The sequence below is a fragment of the Leptonychotes weddellii genome, chromosome 5, assembly GCF_054177405.1.
Source record: "Leptonychotes weddellii isolate Sample4059 chromosome 5, ASM5417740v2, whole genome shotgun sequence".
In the NCBI taxonomy this organism is placed as follows: Eukaryota; Metazoa; Chordata; class Mammalia; order Carnivora; family Phocidae; genus Leptonychotes; species Leptonychotes weddellii.
Genome location: NC_138373.1, coordinates 50818439 through 50837528, shown reverse-complemented (window position 1 = coordinate 50837528; position 19090 = coordinate 50818439). Strand labels below are relative to the sequence as shown.

General features: G+C 40.9%; 1 protein-coding gene across 7 annotated transcripts in view; it reads right to left on the bottom strand.

Moving 5' to 3' along the window:
• CACNB2 (calcium voltage-gated channel auxiliary subunit beta 2) overlaps positions 1-9428 on the bottom strand; it is a 363494-nt gene extending 354066 nt beyond the window's left edge. For 3 of the 7 annotated variants that reach the window (XM_081820693.1, XM_081820697.1, XM_081820694.1), the window contains exons 1-2: positions 9273-9428; positions 13-105 (exon numbers count right to left, since the gene is read on the bottom strand). In XM_081820693.1, coding sequence (XP_081676819.1) covers positions 13-105; positions 9273-9398 — 219 coding nt within the window. In that variant the 5' untranslated portion in view covers positions 9399-9428. The other 4 variants (XM_081820696.1, XM_081820699.1, XM_081820698.1 and 1 more) reach the window with 2 other exon arrangements.
• Between the last annotated feature and the right edge of the window lie 9662 nt (positions 9429-19090).

Below are 19090 nucleotides of genomic sequence, written 5' to 3'. Positions count from 1 at the left end.
AAGCTCTCTTACCTGACGAACAAAACTATTTGAGGTAGTGTCAGAAGAAGTGCTCCCATCGGATCCTTTAAATCTGTTTTTCCTTCTAGCTCCTTTTCCATAAGACTACAAAAAAGAAAAAGAAAAAAAAAAAGACAAATGAGAAATCTAGGCCTACTGCTAGAAAGAGGTCAAAAACCAAAGCAAAATATAAATTGCCACCATATGGGCATCATTTGAAAATCATTATTGCTGGAATCACCAATATTAATTTCAAAACAGTGAGTTTATAGGGAGCAGAGGTTTCTAGACAAAGCATTTAATAACTCTTGAATTACAACAAGTTATGCTATCTGTTAGCATATCGGTCATCAAGAGGCAAAGCCACCAAAGATAAACATTTAAAAGTAAGCATTTTGAGGTAGGAGAGCACAGCAGTAAGGTAGGAGAGCTACAGCAGTAAGGTAGGAGAAAAGGTAATGTGTCAAAGCCTCTTGGACAGCATGAATGCAACAGTTTTGTGGATCATGAAATGCTGTTTCCAGTGCCACTGGGCCTCCATTTTTGCTTTTTTTCGTGTTTTAATTTGTAATCCCATAGGTACTTGTAAGAACTATATGGTAGCTGAAGAACATTGTATAATATGAATTCTGATTACCTTGAAATATATATATTTATATATACATATATATGTATATATATGCACACACACACAGGTCTACATGGAACACTAATGAAAACATGGTGCCAATTCCTCACGTAATCCTATGAATCTAGACGCTGCTTTCAGAAGTGGTGAAAGAGCTCTGTAAGTGCTAGTGAACTGGATGAAATTAAAATGCCTCATAAAAATGTCTGGCCCATTGTTGCAATGTTTGAATGTGATACGAAAATCTGGTGTTTTTTTTTTAAAGATTTTATTTATTTATTTGACAGAGAGAGAACACAGCGAGAGAGGGAACACAAGTAGGGGGAGTGGGAGAGGAAGAAGCAGGCTTCTTGCGGAGCAGGGAACCCAATGCGGGGTTCGATCTCAGGACCCTGGGATCATGACCTGAGCTGAAGGCAGAGGCTTAACGACTGAGCCACCCAGGCGCCCCGAAAATCTGGCTTTTTAACCACTTTTTTGCTGAGAATTTGAGAAAAATAAATTTTATAGAATAATAACAATAATTACAAAAAACAATAATTACAAAAAAGGACAAGCATTTAAGAATGGGATGTTAAAAGTAAGACCATTTGCTTCAATAACAGGATTGAGCAAAGTACGAACATATGCAAATGAACTTGCTTTTTCTATTATATCCACAGTTTATACTCGGAGCACTAAGAGCAAACTATGCATTAATCTCTGCTTAATTCTAGGCATAGGTAAAGTTGTTGCAAATATTGAACATTAACATATAATTGAAAAATAACTCAAAACTGAGCTTTACAGTTTAATGCACATAGGCTGGAATCCTGCCATAGCAGACCGTGAGCAAATGTCTTAACTGCTCCAAACACAAGTCCTCTCATCCTTAAAATGGGCATATTGCTACTTACCTCACAGGGTTAAATGAAATGAAATAATAGATTTATAGCATTTAGTATAAGACCTGGTATATGATAAGGGCTCAGAATAATATTTTTTAAAAAGTAATATCCACATACAGATTGGAAGAGTGGGGTAAAGTTGGAGTGAAGCACGTAACATGGTTAGAATGCTTAGGCTCAAAGAGACTTCATAAGATTATCAGCATTTACAAAAGTTACTTTTTTTAAATCACTGGGCTCAGGTTTTGAAAATACTACTTTGTTATATTTGATATACACAGACGGTTTTCATTAAAAAAAAAAAGAAATATCTTACAAACCATGGTATACGTAGCACTTAGCAAACTAAGACCTATTACAAACATTTGTGTTATGAGTAATTTAGATGACTTTGCAATCAGTGAGAGGGTGGTATAATTTTAAAGCAAAAATTTTTCTTAACCATGTTTGTTCTCTTTCAAGTATCTACTGGATTTATACAATACAAATGTGTTTCCATGGCATTTAATTAACTCTCAACTTCATAAAAGGAAAGACAACCTAGGCTGGGTTTTCACAGTGTATCATACAAGGATCTCCTCACTTAGCAGCTTATTCTTCTTATGTAAACATTATTCAGTAAACTGTTGAAAAATAACATTCTTTCAAGAGCGTTCTTCCTTTTCCAATTATTATATAAAGGTTTGGACAGAAGTGTCTTCCAAAGCCTATGAACACGAAAATAAAGCATGAAAAGTTTTTTAAAATTAAAAATATTTTTTATATTATTGCACACGGAAAAAGACTTATTACCTTTGAAAGCATTTTTTTAAGGCCTAATGTGTTTCTTGGGGGGGAGGAAGGGGCAAACCTATGTTAAACACACTGTTTTTCTTTTTTCTTTTTTTTTAAACATATATTTTTCTTCATGAGGAGCATAAATTATCTTTGAGAATAAAGACAAAATATAATCTTACTCCATCATAATGTGTCCTTCTAGTACCATTTTGAAATGGTTGGAAAGAGAATATGAAATTCTATCATTGTCATTTGCTTCAGATTTTTCATGATAAATATGTTTTATTATTCAGCTGCTTTGGAGTGTAAGCTTTTTCGTGGCTGCTCACAAATGCACAACAGGCACTGTGAAAACCACACAATTTTTAAGACATTCAGTCCTAGAGGAGGAGACAGTTCTCTGCAAGAAATTAGACACATTTTAAAAAGTGTTTAACTTTAAATGTATGTTAATTTTTCCAGGCCCCTAGGAATACTATTCATAAACATTACTTCGGGCGCACTTAGCTACCTATACAACATATACCTAAGTATATATATTAGATTATCAGAGTTTTCAACTGTACTAAGGCACAGTTTGCACACTAAACAAACAAACAAACAAAAAGCAAAAAAAAAAAAACACTATGGTTGAATTCCATGCAAATTGGTGATAATTTTGAAAAATCTATACTGTCCTTTCATCACTTAAATTTATGGAGAATGCTTTATTGAAAGTATTAACTTGTTCATGTCTTAATAGTGTAGCAAATCCTTATTAATTATGTATATTTATTAAATCTAAAATAAATAGATATGCTTAATTATACTTCTATTCTGTTCTCTTACTAATTTCAGCAGTCATTTCTCTTCCATAGTCTCCTTTTTAATTTTTAATGTTTTTATAACAATATCCTAGATCAAGGGAAAAAAATTAAAGCATCTTTGGGAAAGCTAATACAGTCCATTTCAATGTACTTTAAAAAATGTTAGTGAAAATTTATACTACCATTACAAAACAAAGTTTCCTTTGATCGAATGCATATTTAAAATTAAGTCCATCTTGCTGGAATTACTTATTCTTTAGTTACTTTAAATCCTTGAAAACGAGGGCTAGAGTGTTTCATCTGCAGGAATTAAAGAAAGAAAGAGTAAAAGCCAAATCTTCCCAAAATGGAAAAAGACAGGAAAGATTAATTATTCAAATATTTACTTGACTCAGTTTAGAAAAGAAGTATAGTTTTCTTAGTTCAGGGGCTACTTCAAATGCAGCGTCTTTTAGGACCAATGGTTTTTCTAACTATTTTTTTTTTTTTTTTTTAGCAACACTAAATATATGAAACAGTTCACAATCAGAGTCCAGATTTCAGGAAGTAAAAGGCAGAGGAGAAAGGGAGTTTGGGTTTGGCCAGAGTGCAAAGTGTAACCCATCATACTCTCGCTGACACATGCAGACCCCTAAGTCCTTTTTACAGCACAGTCTGTAAAGCCACTAATTTCTACTCATTTCCTATTAGTTATATGAAGCTTCAAGAAAACAAAGTATGTCACCATAGCGGAAAGGAGAAAAAGAAAACCGTAAACCGAAATTCTTTCACTTCTCCTAAAACATCAACCAAACTAAGTCAGATTTCAGAAACTAGAAAAAAAATTTAAGAAATTTCCACAAATATATAAATGACTTATTAAAATGATATCCGACATTCCTCATGATGTTAAATATCAGCTTCGTGTAAATGAATGTCTTCCTTGATACTAAATAACTTTTGAAACTGGGCTGTAGTTTTAAAATCAGCACATAAGTGTTTATATTTCACAGGTAATTGAAATCTAATTTCTGTATAGCTGAAATGGACAATAGTAGTTAATTTTAGAAGTTGCCAGTCAACTGGAGATTTGAGCCCAGCTGTGCATGCAAAGTTGGCGTGGAAGACCCTGGGGACAGCTTGAAGAATGATGCTGCTTCTGTGGTTGAGAGATAGGGTGACAGTTCTCCTCCCTACAAATTGCTCCCCATGAGCATAACGCTGATACCTGAAATTAGTTTCCATCCCTCTCGATTAACATTCATTGATATTTATCCCTTTGAATTGCGGACACTCGCAGCCAGAACGATCCAGAGAGAAATGAGACATTAAATCTCCTCATTTACTGACAGCTCAGTATGAATGGGGTTGTCAGATCCTTTACTTTAAGGAGTGAAGTGATTGAGACTACCTGCCTAGGAAAAGGGAGGTAGGACATAAGTTCTGTTCAATATGGATCAGTTTACACAAAAGCAGAAAGGAATCAAGAGGCAGCGTAAAGAGAACTCTTTTGGGGGGTCTGGAAGTAGAGAAGGAAGGAGGGACAAGGACAGGAAGCAGAAAAATGTCTAGTGGGAAATTCCAGGGGCAGGGAGGGCAGGAGAAGGCCACGGACCAACTTTGCCCTCTTCATAAGCTACCTCCAGGCAGGCCTGGAAAGAGCTTCGAGACAGACTTAGTTCCTTGTGTTGGTGGCATAACAAATTCTAACTCCTTGTCACTGTGAAATTAAAGAGTGCGACCACCCCCTACGGGGTTAACACATTTTGCTCAGCTTTTCTTGAAAGGACCAAAGCTACATAATTGTATAATTCAATGGAATTAAATCCAGCAACAGGTAGACTAAGTCTTTCCACTAAAGGAAAGACAAAAAGAAAAGAGCCATAAAATCGACAAGACCAACCGAAACCTCACATCACTCAATCAGATATTACATTTCACATTTTAAAACACACTCGGAAACTCTGATTGGCATGTTTTAAAATTTCTCCCATGCAACACCAGAACAAAAATACCATTTAAGAGGAAAGCAATGGGGTTAGTAGTGAAGGTTCTAGCAAAACATAAAACACAAGACCCGTGATTATTATGTAGGGAGACTGCAAAAGACTGAGCTGTACCTCGGACCTACAAGTGTTTCTGGAAAACCGTACTGACATGGCTCAAGAGCCACAGGAGAGCAGTTGCTGTTCTTTTTAGATAAAGCTCCTTGCTGCATCGATTCAGGATGTTGCCATTACTAGGCTGTATTACTACAACAGGCTTGAAAAGCATCTGGCAAACTCAGCTGGGGTGGAACCAGCTGGGTTCTGTTGCTAGGAGCAAAACAAACAGGACCTCTGGTTACTGTCTGTTCATTTTCAGGTGTGGCGAGAGGTGCCGGTTACAAAGTCTTTGAGGCCTAATGGTGCTGAGATACTGCTCTTGTTTCTTGTCCATCTCCTCCCGTGTTTCCATCCTACTCTCAATCCCTCCCACCTGCTTCCCATCCACACAGCCTCCGTACACCGTCAGTTCCACTCCCCAGAGATTTACCAGTGCCATATTTTAGACCACGGCTGTCCAAGAGAAATATAATGCAAGCCACACGTCACCGAAATTTTCTAGTAGCCATACTAAACAGGGAAGCAGCAACAAGTGAAACTAATTGCAGTGATATATTTTACTGAAACGAATATATCCAAAATGTTATCACGGCCACCTGTCTTCAATGTAAGAATGATTAATGAGATGTTGTATATTCTTTATTTCATATCGAGTCTCTGAAATCTGGTGTGTATTTTATATGTACAGCACATCTCAGTTCAGGCTACGTGTGGCCAGTGGCAGGAGCAGTGGACAATGCAGATGTGGAGCTCTGGAGGGAGAATACTAAATTAGCACCCCGACTTTGTAGGTAGACTGTGTCCAAGTTCCCGCTGAAGCTGTTCAGCAGGTCACCTACAAAGCGATGCAATCTGCTTAAATCAGAACTTACAAGAATATGTAGTTAGGTTGCCAACTCGCCTCTCCCGTAAGAAATAATATTCATGTTGTTTATGATAATGTGCTGGAGGGAAAGGGTTGGAATATAGGAGGGTGCCCCATCCCTAGGCAGGATTGATTAACATAAAAAAGGAAACTGGGCAGTCTGTGAATCTACATCTTTTGCTTTGTTCAAACGAAACTTGGAATAAAATCCAGAGGTTTTTAAAACAGAAAGGATTCTTAAAACCAAAGATTGCTTAGAGACACCATTTGCAAGTGAAAATTCCATTTTTAAGTATCAGTATCAGAAAAAAGGGGATGCTCCTGAGACGGGCCCCCCCGCCTTTTCAGGTGGTTTTACTGCTGTCCTGTCCCGCCCAGAGAGATGGAATAGAGTCTTTGCCAAGCTCTCACAGCCCTATGATGCCATGATTGATTAGAGATAAAATAAACATGGCAATGTTTCCCCTCATATAATTGAGGTGATATAAACACAATTCAAGGAAAACTGCTTTCATTTGTGGAAGGTAGAGAAAGCAAGGAGATGGATGGGGATGCAGTTGAATATTTATACCTCTAACCTGCTTATAATAGCCTTTCCTCCCCTCTTCCTGTCTCTCGTGTCCACTCACTTGCCAATTCCTGTACACTGGATCTTTGAAATGTCCCATGCATGGGCCTGTCATCTCCATTATCTTTCCTCTCCCTTCAGTTTAAGCTTTGTTATCTCTTGTCCAAACTGTTAGACCAATTTCCCATCAGGCAGCTCCACCTCCGGACTCCTGAAACTCTAAAATACCTTCCAGAACATTCCCAGGTGAATCTTCTGAATGAGCTGTTATGCAACTCCTTGGCTGAACCCTTTCCATGGTTCTCCATCATTCCTTACACTGCCGGTTCCAACACCTCCAAGGTGTGGCCTCAAATTGTCTTGTCAGTCTTACGTCTAACTATGCCTGATCCCCAACTTTCCGTACTCTCTTCAAGCTACACATGAGAAATACGTGATAAGATTTATAACTTCTGTGACTTTACTTCCTGTATGGCTCCCACCTCTCTCTAACAATCTCTGGTCAAATCTCATCCATCCTTTGAGTCTCTTCTCAAAAGCCACCTCTTCTGTGAAGCTCTTACAGATTATTCCACGTAGAATGTCTGTTGATCTTTACTCCTTGGAAACCACGTAAGATTCAGTAGTTCTTTTATAGTCCTATACCAGACAATGGTCATACAAATATCACACTGGCAGCTACTGGAATATCCGTTCTTTGAAGACAGCAGTGGTGCCTCCTCATATCTGAATCATCTCCACATTGCAGTTGACAACAAATACTTGTTGATTTATATTTAACGACATAAATCACTAAGTGAATTTAGTATTCCTTATCTAAATGCAGTCATGCTTTCAGTCAGCCTTAACTTTGATCTCCAGGAATTCAGGAACTCTTTTTATCATAAGAATAAAAAATTAAAAAAAAAAATCCCTGAAGCAAGATCAAAGGAAAAAAGGGTCTAAGAGTCCTTTCTTCTATCAAAATTCAAGACCTTCACCCTGGAATAACAGAGTTCTTGGAGTACATTTCTCACTCTCATCTAACCTGATTAAGTGTCTAGATAAAATCACAAGTCTAGAACAAATGTGACATGTGTTGGTGAGAATTCAGGTCCCCTGGCAGAAACTAGATGGAAATGTAGGTGATTCGTTACATGTCCCCCCTCTGGTTCAGCAGCCGAACAGCCCAAGGTTGACTAAAATCTAGCTGTCCTACCCCTATGAAAGAAATGGGTTTCTGATTACACAACTTCTTGGTTTCTACATTTTTCCTCCATCTCAAATCAAAGTGAATTATGTGTTTTAAGTTAGCAAGGTTATTTCCCAGTGGTTAAAGAAAGTTCACTAAAGCTCCATGATTATGCCACTGGAACGACCATTATTAACAGTATCAAAATACCTGGAGCAGTCAATTTCCATCCCCTATCAAAACAACAACGGCAACAAAACATTTATAACCTTTATTAGCGTGTCCTACTCCTGCCCCCATTGCTACAGGAAATAATACTCTAACATGGATCTCTCTCTATAAATATAAAATATATAAATAACACATTTATAAGTTTTGTGTAAATATAGTAATATGTCACCACCACATTTACAATCTAGCAAATGCAGGCTTGAAATCAACAAGCCCATATCGCTAGGCAGAGATATTTCTACAAAATGATGCTTGAAATAGAACCCTAACCTCTTCACAGCGCTAGCGCTCCCCAAGCAGCCCCACAGCTAGGAGTCTGAAGTCATTTGCCTGCTAGGATAAAAGTTGAGAGACTCCTTACCGGTGAGACCTGGAGGTGTCTGTAATCCAAACTGTACCTGCCAAAGCCTTACGTAAAAGCCAGCACCTTATCATTGCCCAACGCCTACAACTGACATCTCCTATTTCACAACTGAGCAGCAAACCGGAATTTTTCCAGAAACCGCTACTCCTCATCAGAGAGGAAGCTGGTCCTGAAGCTCCCCGGAATGGCTAACATTTCAGGGGAAATGGAAAAATAAAAACTTTCGCGTCCCCAACTCGCTCTCTTAGGAGAAAGAAACGAGGAGAGGTGCAGGCAAACGGTGGCACGAGGGGAGCTGAGCTGTCAAGGCGGCAGAGCTACCCAGGGGCGGGGAGGGGGAGGGGGGCCTGCGGAGACCCGGGCCGCAGGCCCCCACCCACGCCCCCCGCCGCCCACCCCTCCCCCCCGTCGCCCCCTTCCCACCCCTGCCCCGAGCTCGCCCGGAAGGGTCGGCGTCGGAGCCAGAGCCGCGGGGAGCCGAGCCCCTCCCGCCCACCCGGACTCACGATCTTGAGCAGGTCCAGTCCACTCGCCTGGTTCATGTCTCTCCATGTGCGTCTCCCAGGAAGGGGCGAGGAGGGCTGGTCGAGCAGCCCGGGGGCAGCCTCTGAAGACCAGGAGGTCTCCCCCCGCCCCTTCCCACTTGCTTTTCGGAAGCAGAGAAAAATGGAAGCCCCAGAAGAGCCCCGGACAGGCGAAAAGGGGCAGGGTCCCCGGCGCCAGGAGAGGAGAAGTGGGTGGCAAAGGGCGAGGGGAGAGGAGGTGGCGGAGGAGACCCAGGCCGGGGCGAGCGGCAAAGCGAGGGATCCGAGCGGAGGAGGCGCCGGGAGAGCGGGAGGTCGGCGCCCCGGCTGCTCACAAAGAAAGGAGAAGGCGCGGCGCTCTCGCTACCTGTGCGGCCGCTCCGAGCGCCCCTGCGGGAGCCGCGTTCTCCAGCAGTTCCATCTGGATCTCCTGCGCCACCGCCACCGCCGCCGCCGCTGTGGGAGGCGACCTGGACATGTCGCTTTGGACCATTGGCGAGAAGTCGGCTCGAAGCTAGCAGCCAGCCCCTCGCGGCGGGTCCCCTCCTCCCCTCCCCCGCCCCCCGCTTCCCGCTCCGGGGGCCGCCCGGGGCTCGGCGCCGCGCTCGCCGCTCTCAGGGCGCGGGACGGGGCCGGGCCATGTTGAAAAGCGAGACGCGGGGCGGCGGTGGCGGCGCGGGCTCGCGGCCGGGCGGCCGGGCAAGGCGAGCGCAGAGCGGCGGCGGCGGCGGCGGCGGGGACCGGAGCCGCGGGCGCCGGGGAAGGTCCTCGCCGGGAGGGAGGGAGGGAGCCCGGGGAGCGTGAGCCCAGGGGGAGGCGCGTCGGAAAGCGAGAGTGACAAGGCAGCCGAGCGCCGAAAAGTTCCCCGCGGGAGGCGCGGGCCGCGTGGGCTCCGGCCCAGCCGCTGCGCGTCGCCGTGGCACGCGCGCTGGAAAGTTTTCAAAGCCACGAAAGCGAGGCCTTGCGCCCGGGAGCTTCCTCGCTCGGGCTGCCGGGCTCGGCTTCCCCCTGCTCCCCAACCACCTCGCGGGAAGCCTAGCAGCCCGCGGGCGGGAGCGGGGCGGGAGCGGCAGAGATCGCCCGGGCTCCGTTACTAAACTGGACGTCGGGAATCTGTGGAGGCGGCCGGCGGCCCCCGGGGGTGGGTGCCTGCCGGGGACCTCCCGTCAGCCGTTGAAGGCACTTGATGGTGGCCGTAATGGGGAGGCAGGAAAGACGTGGGGCTGAGGACCCGAGCATCTGCAGCTGGCCTCCTCCGCTAGGTCCAGAAGCAGCACTTCCCAGCCCCAGTCCGAAGTTTTTCCTTCGTGACGCCTGTCTTACTCTTTGCCCAGCAGCACTGCTTTCCTCACAGAGTGCGCTTTTCCTACCAAGTGGGGAAGTCTTCCTGTCACGTTTCGGGCAAAATAAGCACTTCTTTACCATCCTGAATTCTTGGTAGAGAGAGTAGTGGACATAGCAAGAACAGTTCACTTAGCACTCCGTTTAGATATGCCTAGTAAGACTCCTTTTTCTACCAGAGGGAGCCTCTTACTTCAACAGCTCTTACTACAGCGAAACTCAGTAGAACCAGTTTTCGAGGCATCAGTGTTGTTGTGTAACAATACGACGTGTACGCTTTTGTGTGCTGAAATATACATACAGAAATTTACTCCAGTAGGCTTCAACTGCCTTTTCTATTTTGCCATGGTATATTAAATTCTTGTGGGACACAGCACTTGTTCTTCTTACAGATCAACAGTTTAAACCCATCTCCATCATTCGCTAATTTTAGTCAGGATGAAAGAACAGGTTTTGGTAAGGTTAAAAATTAGGCATATCCATTGTGTCACTGATTTTCCTAATCTTTGATGTTAAAAAGGTCATTTTTACTTAAATTTTTGTGAATGTCAAATAGAAGCACCGAAGTATTGGATAATAATAATAATAATAATAATAATAATGTGACATTTTGAAAAATAGCCTGGGAAGCTGGGAGGCTATTGGTTAGGATATGGGTGAGTAGCCAGATGACAAAGGAGAGAGCACCCATGGCTGGAAGCCTCCCCAAAACCCTGGCTAAGATTTGGGGAGGGGGGGAAACAGCAGTGTTTTTATATGTGTTCATGTGTATATGCATACATGTATATACAAAAAGTACAAAAGATATTTAAAGTTTTGGATTTATTGTCTATATTAACTTCATGATCTGCTGATGACATTACCCTCCTAGATCTATTCATTTAACAAAACTGTTCAGTTTTCTTGAGAGAGTGTTCACATTTCAGGGATAACATTAAGTCTAGTTCTCTATTAGATTGGAAGCTCTGTGTGGGTAGGAGCCCCTCATATTCATCAGGGCACATTAAGACTCTGGCAAGTTGCCCTGAGTTCTTTCAATAGTCAGTCAATAAAGTATGACTCAAGTTTCTATTGTGTACCACTGGAAGAATACAGACAACAAAAACCAGGTCTCTTGAGGCTTACAGTCTAGTTAATAAGCACTTAGAAACCAATCAATACACACTTGTTGAAGGAAGGAAGGTAGAAAGGAAGGGAGGGAGGGAGGGAGAGGGGAAGCATTCTAACATGGTTTTAAAAAACACCCAGTTTGATGAAACTTAGTGTTTTCCCAAGACATCTGTGTGATCTTTTATAGTATACTTAATTATCTGCACATTAATTCTTTCTCTATAACCTGTGCTAATTTAATTAGTATATTCAACAGTAACACAATACAATGACCCATTCAGACTCTAGTCTGCTTTTTGAAGGTTTCAAATAAAATGTAAGGCAATGTTACCCCTACCTAAAAAAGGAATAAATGTCAGAATAAATATAGATAAAGATTTGAGAGGGGCACCTGGGTGGCTTAGTTGGTTAAGTGTCTGCCTTCAGCTCAGGTCATGATCCAGTGTCCTGGGATGGAGCCCAATGTCCAGGCTCCCTGCTCAGCGTCTCACTCTCCCTCTGTCCCCCCGACCAAATAAATAAATAAATAAAATCTTAAAAAAAAGAAAAAGAAAAAGTTTTGAGAAGCTTATTATGGATGCCTTCTATCATGGTCAGTTTTGTTTTTAATATACCTTGAATTTTGCAGTTTTTAAAAGCCACAGATGAATGCTTAAATTTGTAAGTAAAGCCTAATTCTTTTCAATGTTAAAAGTTATGCAGATGCTCTCCAGCAATAATGGATGTACAATCATCAGTGGAGGCATTCAAATGCAGATGACTAATTTGTTCAAGCTGTATGTAAACTTCAGCGTGCTCATTAGCCAATGTAATGGGCAGGCATATTATGGGCATTACTAATGCTCTGAGAAGAGGTGGGGGGGCAGTAAGAAACATTGGCCAAGGAAGCCAAAAGTTTAAAAGAGTAGGGTTTTTTCCTCCAAGTGGGAGAAACAGTGATTACAATTACTTTACTCCTCTCTCACTTGCAGATTTGTGACTACGTTTAAATCCTTGGAGTAAGAGCTCTCTGGAACAGATAAGCACCATGTGTGATTTTTTCATTTACTTAGTAAATCATTTTTCACCGCATTATGCTTCTGGATCTCTGTCATTATTTATAGCATTTTCATAAGGATATACCTGTATCCGCCACTGACCTAACTTGGTATGATGCATTCCACTAAATTCCACAAAACAGTATTTGCTTTTTGTAAATTTACACTATAAAATGAATGTTGTGAATTACGGATTGTTATTTAAAAGCATATAAAGATGCAAGCAAACCCAGTATAAGAGAGTAAGTGTGTGTGTATGTAGTGAAGGGTTGCAACTGAAATGTACAAGTGGTCAGGGAAACCTTAATTTCATTTCCGAAGAAAAGGCTTCAAGGAAGTAGTAAGATTTCATGAGTTCTTAGAACTACCTAGGAGACAGAACTCTGGAGTATCTAATATTCTATAGCACTTTTTTAGTTTATAAAGCACATTCATTTTTTATTTATTTCTCATCTAAACTCTGTTACCACAACTGGTACTTTTGTTTACATACAAGGTGCCAGGCTTTGTGCTAAGGATTTATATACCTCATCTCATCTATGAATTAGGTATCAGTATTCCTTATGTTCATTAGGATAAGTCCAATTGCTGTAACAAGTACATCTTAAATATTTTGTGGATCAGAGAACAAGAAACATATCCCTTTGATACTGGGGTAGTCGTTCACCATCAAAAGGAGTTCTGCTTCTTGATGACATTTAGTAACCAAGTGTTGTTTTGGTTTTTTTTTTTTTTTGACAGAGAGCACAAGTAGGCAGAGTGGCAGGCAGAGGGAAAGGGAGAAGTAGGCTCTCTGCTGAGCAGGGAGCCCAATGTGGGGCTTGATCCCAGGACCCTGGGATCATGACCTGAGCCGAAGGCAGCCGCTTAACCGACTGAGCCACCCAGGCGCCCCAGGAACCAAGTCTTGAGTGACTATCTATCATATTCAAAATATGGCTCCCAATGTCACCATGGTTGTTCCCATCTGAGCTAGTCAGCAGGAAGAGGGTAGAGGATTTGTAGTTTGCATGTTTTTACAGGCCCACCTCAGAGGTGGCCTCCATCACTTCCATTTATATTTTATTGGCTAGAACTCAGTCATATGAAAAAATCTGTAAGACAAGTTGAGAAACACAATCCAGTCGTGGAAAAGGAGAGTGGATTTTGAGTAACAGTGAGCAGAGACTGACTTAATCAAGCCTGAATAGTTCATGAGTGGCAAGCCTTCACCACATGACTCTGAAACCCCAACTCTGAGACTCCTTTTTAGTTCAACATAGTTGCCTGTCTGGTGTACTTCAAAGGGTACACAGGTTAAGGCTGGATTTTTGGGTAGAGAAACAGATTTATGTTATTTCTTTTGCTTGCACATTATAATAACTATAATAACGTACTTACTAGAAGTAAACTTGATCTCATGAATAGCTATGAATAGCAGAAGTGTTATTACTCCAGGCTGTGTGTGTGTGTGTCCACGAGCACCTGCTATAATCCAGAGCAATAAGGATAATAGCATTGAACAAGATATGGCTTCTCTACTTATGGAACTACAGTGGAGTCGGCAAGACACAGATAAAATATGATGAATATGAGTGCAAAATATTATGGGAGGCAATATAAAAGATCAGTAAAAAAATGCTCCAGGCAAAACAAGCAGATAATAGAAAGATGGAACGTGAAGAAATTCAGTACAGCTAGAAGGTAGAGTTGGAAGGTGAGGGGGGTGGGCAGACAATTCATAATGAAAAATATCCAACTTACCATATTGTTTGCTCTCCTATGGCCTCATTCTTTTGATAGGAATATCCCATTTATAAGCAAAGCCTTTGGCCCTTCATGCTTTTTCTTTCCAAATCATTTTAACTCTTTTATGGGAGATACACATGCACAGGTATACTCATGTGTCAAAGGACTAGAGACTAATGAGACCTGCATTATCAAGAAACACATCTGATGATATGATGCTTTATGTGGAAAACCCAAAGACTCCACCTCAAAACTGTTAGAACTCATACAGGAATTCAGTGAAGTGGCAGGCTATAAAATCAAGGCACAGAAATCAGTGGCATTCCTATACACCAACAACATGACAGAAGAAAGAGAAATTAAGGAGTCGATCCCATTTACAATGGCACCCAAAACCATAAGATACGTAGGAATAAATCTAACCAAAGAGGCAAAGAATCTGTAGTCAGAAAACTATAAAATACTCATGAAAGAAACTGAGGAAGACACAAAGAAATGGGAAAACGTTCCATGCTCATGGATTGGAAGAACAAATATTGTGAAGATGTCAATGCTACCTAGAGCAATCTACACATTTAATGAAATCCCTATCAAAATACCATCAATGTTTTTCAAAGAAATGGTACAAATAATCCTAAAATTTGTATGGAACCAGAAAAGACCCCAAATAGCCAGAGGAATGTTGGGAAAAAAAAAGCAAAGCTGGTGGCATCACAATTCTGGACTTCCAGCTCTATTACAAAGCTGTCATCATCAAGACAGTATGGTACTGGTACACATAAAAAACAGACACATAGATCATCGGAACAGAATAGAAAGCCCAGAAATGGACCCTCAACTCTATGGTCAACTGATTTTCGACAAAGCAGGAAAGAATGTCCAATGGAAAAAGATAGTCTCTTCAACAAATGGTATTGGGAAAATTGGACAGCCACATGCAGAAGAATGAAACTGGACCATTTCCTTATACCACACACAAAAATAGACTCCAAATGGTTGAAAGACCTAAATGTGAGACAGGAGTCCATCAAAATCCTAAAGGAGAACACAGGCAGCAACCTCTTCGACCTCAGCCGCAGCAACTTCTTCCTAGAAACATCACCAAAGGCAAGGGAAGCAAGGGCAAACATGAACTATTGGGACTTCATTAAGATAAAAAGCTTTTGCACAGCAAAGGAAACAGTCAACAAAACCAAAAGACAACCAACACAATGGGAGAAGATAATTGCAAATGACATATCAGATAAAGGGCTAGTATCCAAAATCTATAAAGAACTTCTCAAACTCAACACCTGAAGAACAAATAATCCAATCAAGAAATGGGCAGAAGACATGAACAGACATTTTTCCAAAGAAGACATCCAAATGGCCAACAGACACATGAAAAAGTGCTCAACATCACTCGGCATCAGGGAAATCCAAATCAAAACCTCAATGAGATACCGCCTCACACCAGCCAGAACAGCTAAAATTAACAAGTCAGGAAATGACAGATGTTGGCGGGGATGCAGAGAAAGGAGAACCCTCCTACACTGTTGATGGGAATGCAAGCTGGTGCAACCACTCTGGAGAACAGTATGGAGGATCCTCAAAAAGTTGAAAATAGAGCTATCATACGACCCAGCAATTGCACTACTGGTATTTACCCCAAAGATACAAATGTAGGGATCTGAAGGGGTATGTGCACCCCGATGTTTATAGCAGCAATGTCCACAATAGCCAAACTGTGGAAGGAGCCAAGATGTCCATTGACAGATGAATGGATAAAGAAGATGTGGTATATATATATATATATATATATATATATATATATATACACACACACACATACACACACACATATACAATGGAATATTATGCAGCCATCAAAAGGAATGGAATTTGCAATGACGTGGATAGAACTGGAGGGTATTATGCTGAGCAAAGTAAGTCAATCAGAAAAAGACATGTATCATATAACCTCACTGATATGAGGAATTCTCAATCTCAGGAAACAAACTGAGGGTTGCTGGAGTGGTGGGGATGGGAGGGATGGGGTGGCTGGGTGATAGACATTGGGGAGGGTATGTGCTCTGGTAAGCACTGTGAATTGTGTAAGACTGTTGAATCACAGACCTGTACCCCTGAAACAAATAATACATTATATGTTAATAAAAAAAAGATAGTAGGAAGGGTAAAATGAAGGGGGGGAATCGGAGGGGGAGACGAACCATGAGAGACTATGGACTCTGAGAAACAAACTGAGGGTTCTAAGGGGAGGGGAGTGGGGGGATGGGTTAGCCTGGTGCTGGGTATTAAAGAGGGCACATATTGAATGGAGCACTGGGTGTTATACACAAACAATGAATCATGGAACACTACATCAAAAACTAAGGATGTAATGTATGGTGATTAACATAACATAATAAAATTAAAAAAAAAAAAAAAGAAAGAAACACATCTGAATTTCCATATTCAAAGCAGTCCGCTTATGCGTAGCTGAGATTCCTAGCCGTCCATGCCTCCTTCTTATGGAACCTGTGTTTTCAGCTGGGCACATTGGTAGCGAGAATAAAAAACTATATATTTCCCAGTCTCTGTTGTTGCTACATGCAGCTATGTGGCTACATTCTGCAGATCGTAAGCCAAGGATAGTGAAGTACTTCTGAGAAGTATCCATAAAAGGGAGACAAAGGCTTTTACTCCTCTTCTTCCTTCCAGCTGACGACCAGATTGCAGATGTATTAGCTAAGCTACGAGTGGACATTTTAGACAATGAAGACACATAAAAGCCACATGCTAGAATTCAACGAGCTTGGGTTGTTGATGGTGCCAGAAAGCCACCATACCAGCTCTGAAATGCTCACTTTCAGACTTGTGAGGCAGAAAGAAGCATTTAGATTGCTTAAACTTCTGTTACTTTAGGTTTTCTGATAAATCATACCAAACCTAACCAGCCCAGTAATCCTTTCATTACTCAAAACATTTTGTTTTTCTTTTGAAATTAATTTTTAGGATGCCTGGGTGGTTCAGTCAGTTAAGCGTCTGCCTTTGGCTCAGGTTATGATCCCAGGGTCCTGGGATCGAGCCCCACATCAGGCTCCCTGCTCAGCGGGAAGCCTGCTTCTCCCTCTGCTTGCTGCTCCCCCTGCTTGTGCTCTTTCTCTCTCTGACAAATAAATAAGTAAATCTTAAAAAAAAATTAACTTTCTTAAGGTGTAATTTACCTTATCTTGGTTTATAAATCAGGGGAATGCTGGCCTCATAAAGTGAGGACCAGTGTTGGGAAATGTTTCTTCCTCTTCTATATTCTGGAAGAGTTTATATAAACTTAGTGATACTTCTTTCATACATATTTAGAAGAATTCACTAGTGGATCTGAGTTTTCTGTGTTTTTATTTTTTAAAATTTAAAATTTTTAATTTTTTTAAAGATTTTATTTATTTATTTGACAGAGAGAGGTAGCGAGAGCAGGAACACAAGCAGGGGTAGAGGGAGAGAGAGAAGCAGACTCCCCACTGAGCAGGGAGCCCAATGCAGGACTCGATCCCAGGACCCTGGGATCATGACCTGAGCAGAAGGCAGATGCTTAACAACTGAGCCACCCAGGCGCCCCTCTGTGTTTTTAATATTAATTCAATTCCCTTAATCAATCTGGGGCTAGTCAGGTTATCTATTTCTTCTTGCTCCTTGATAGTTAACGTTTTTCAAAAAATTTGTCCATTTCATCTTAGTTTATCAGTTTTATTGGCATAAAGATGTTATAAGTATTCTCTTATTATCCTTTGAATGTCTGTAGGTTCTATAGTGACATTTTCCTTTTTGTTCCCAATATTAATAATTTGCATTCTTTCTTTTCCTCTTGATTAATCTGGCTAAGGGCTTATCAGTTTTGTCAATCTTCTCAAGTAAGCTTTAGGTTTCATTGATTTTATTTTTCTGTTTTCTATTTTTTTAAATTTCTGCTCTTATATTTATTTTTCTCTTCCTTTTTTTTTTTTTTTAAGATTTATTTATTTATTTTAGAGAGAGAGAGCACAGGTGGAAGGGATAGAGGGAGAGGGACAGAGAAAATGTCAAGCCGACTCCCTGGTGAGTGTAGAGTTGGATGTGGAGCTCGATCCCATGACCCTCAGATCACAACCTGAGCCAAACCAAGAGTCAGATGCTTAACCAACTGCTCCACAAAGGTGCCCCGTATTTTCTTCCTTCTTCTGGCTTTAGGCTTATTTTTTCCCTTCTTTTCTCCTGGTTTCTTAAGGTGAAAGTTTAGATCTTCTCATACCTTACTTCTGTCCTAATACAAACATTTGATAGTATGTATTTTCCTTTAAGCACCTAGTTAGCTACATCCACTATTCTGACTTGTGTTTTTCTGTTCATGTCATTCAGAATATTTGCCAATTTTCTTTGTGATTGCCTCTTTCACCCCTGGGTTATACAGAAGTCAGTTCTTGAAGTTTTAAATACATAGGACATTTTTCTGCTTTTGATTTTTAGTTTGACTCCATTGTAATCAGAGAATATATTTTGTATACTTCCAATCGTTTTAAATTTGATGAGATTTGCTTTATGTTTGTGGTTCTGGAAATCATCCACCTTGGTGAATTTTTTGTGTATATTTGAAAATAATTTGTATCCTGCTGTTGTTGGGTGGAATGTTAGAGAAATATAAATTAGATTACGTTGCTTGTAGTGTTTTTCAGGTCTTCAATATGTGTACTATTTTTTTTGCTTGGTCTACTTACTAGATCAATTAATGAGAAAGGAGTTTTAGAGTCTACAAATTTAATTTTGGATTTTTAATTAGTTATTTTTTCAATTTTTTTATTGTGATAAAATACATATGAAATTTACCATATTAGTCATTTTTAAGGGTACACTTCAGTGGCATTAGGTGTATTCACATTGTTGTATAATCGTCACCACCATCCATCTCCAGAACTTTCTTCATCTTCCCGAACTAAAATCCTATACCCATGAAACAATT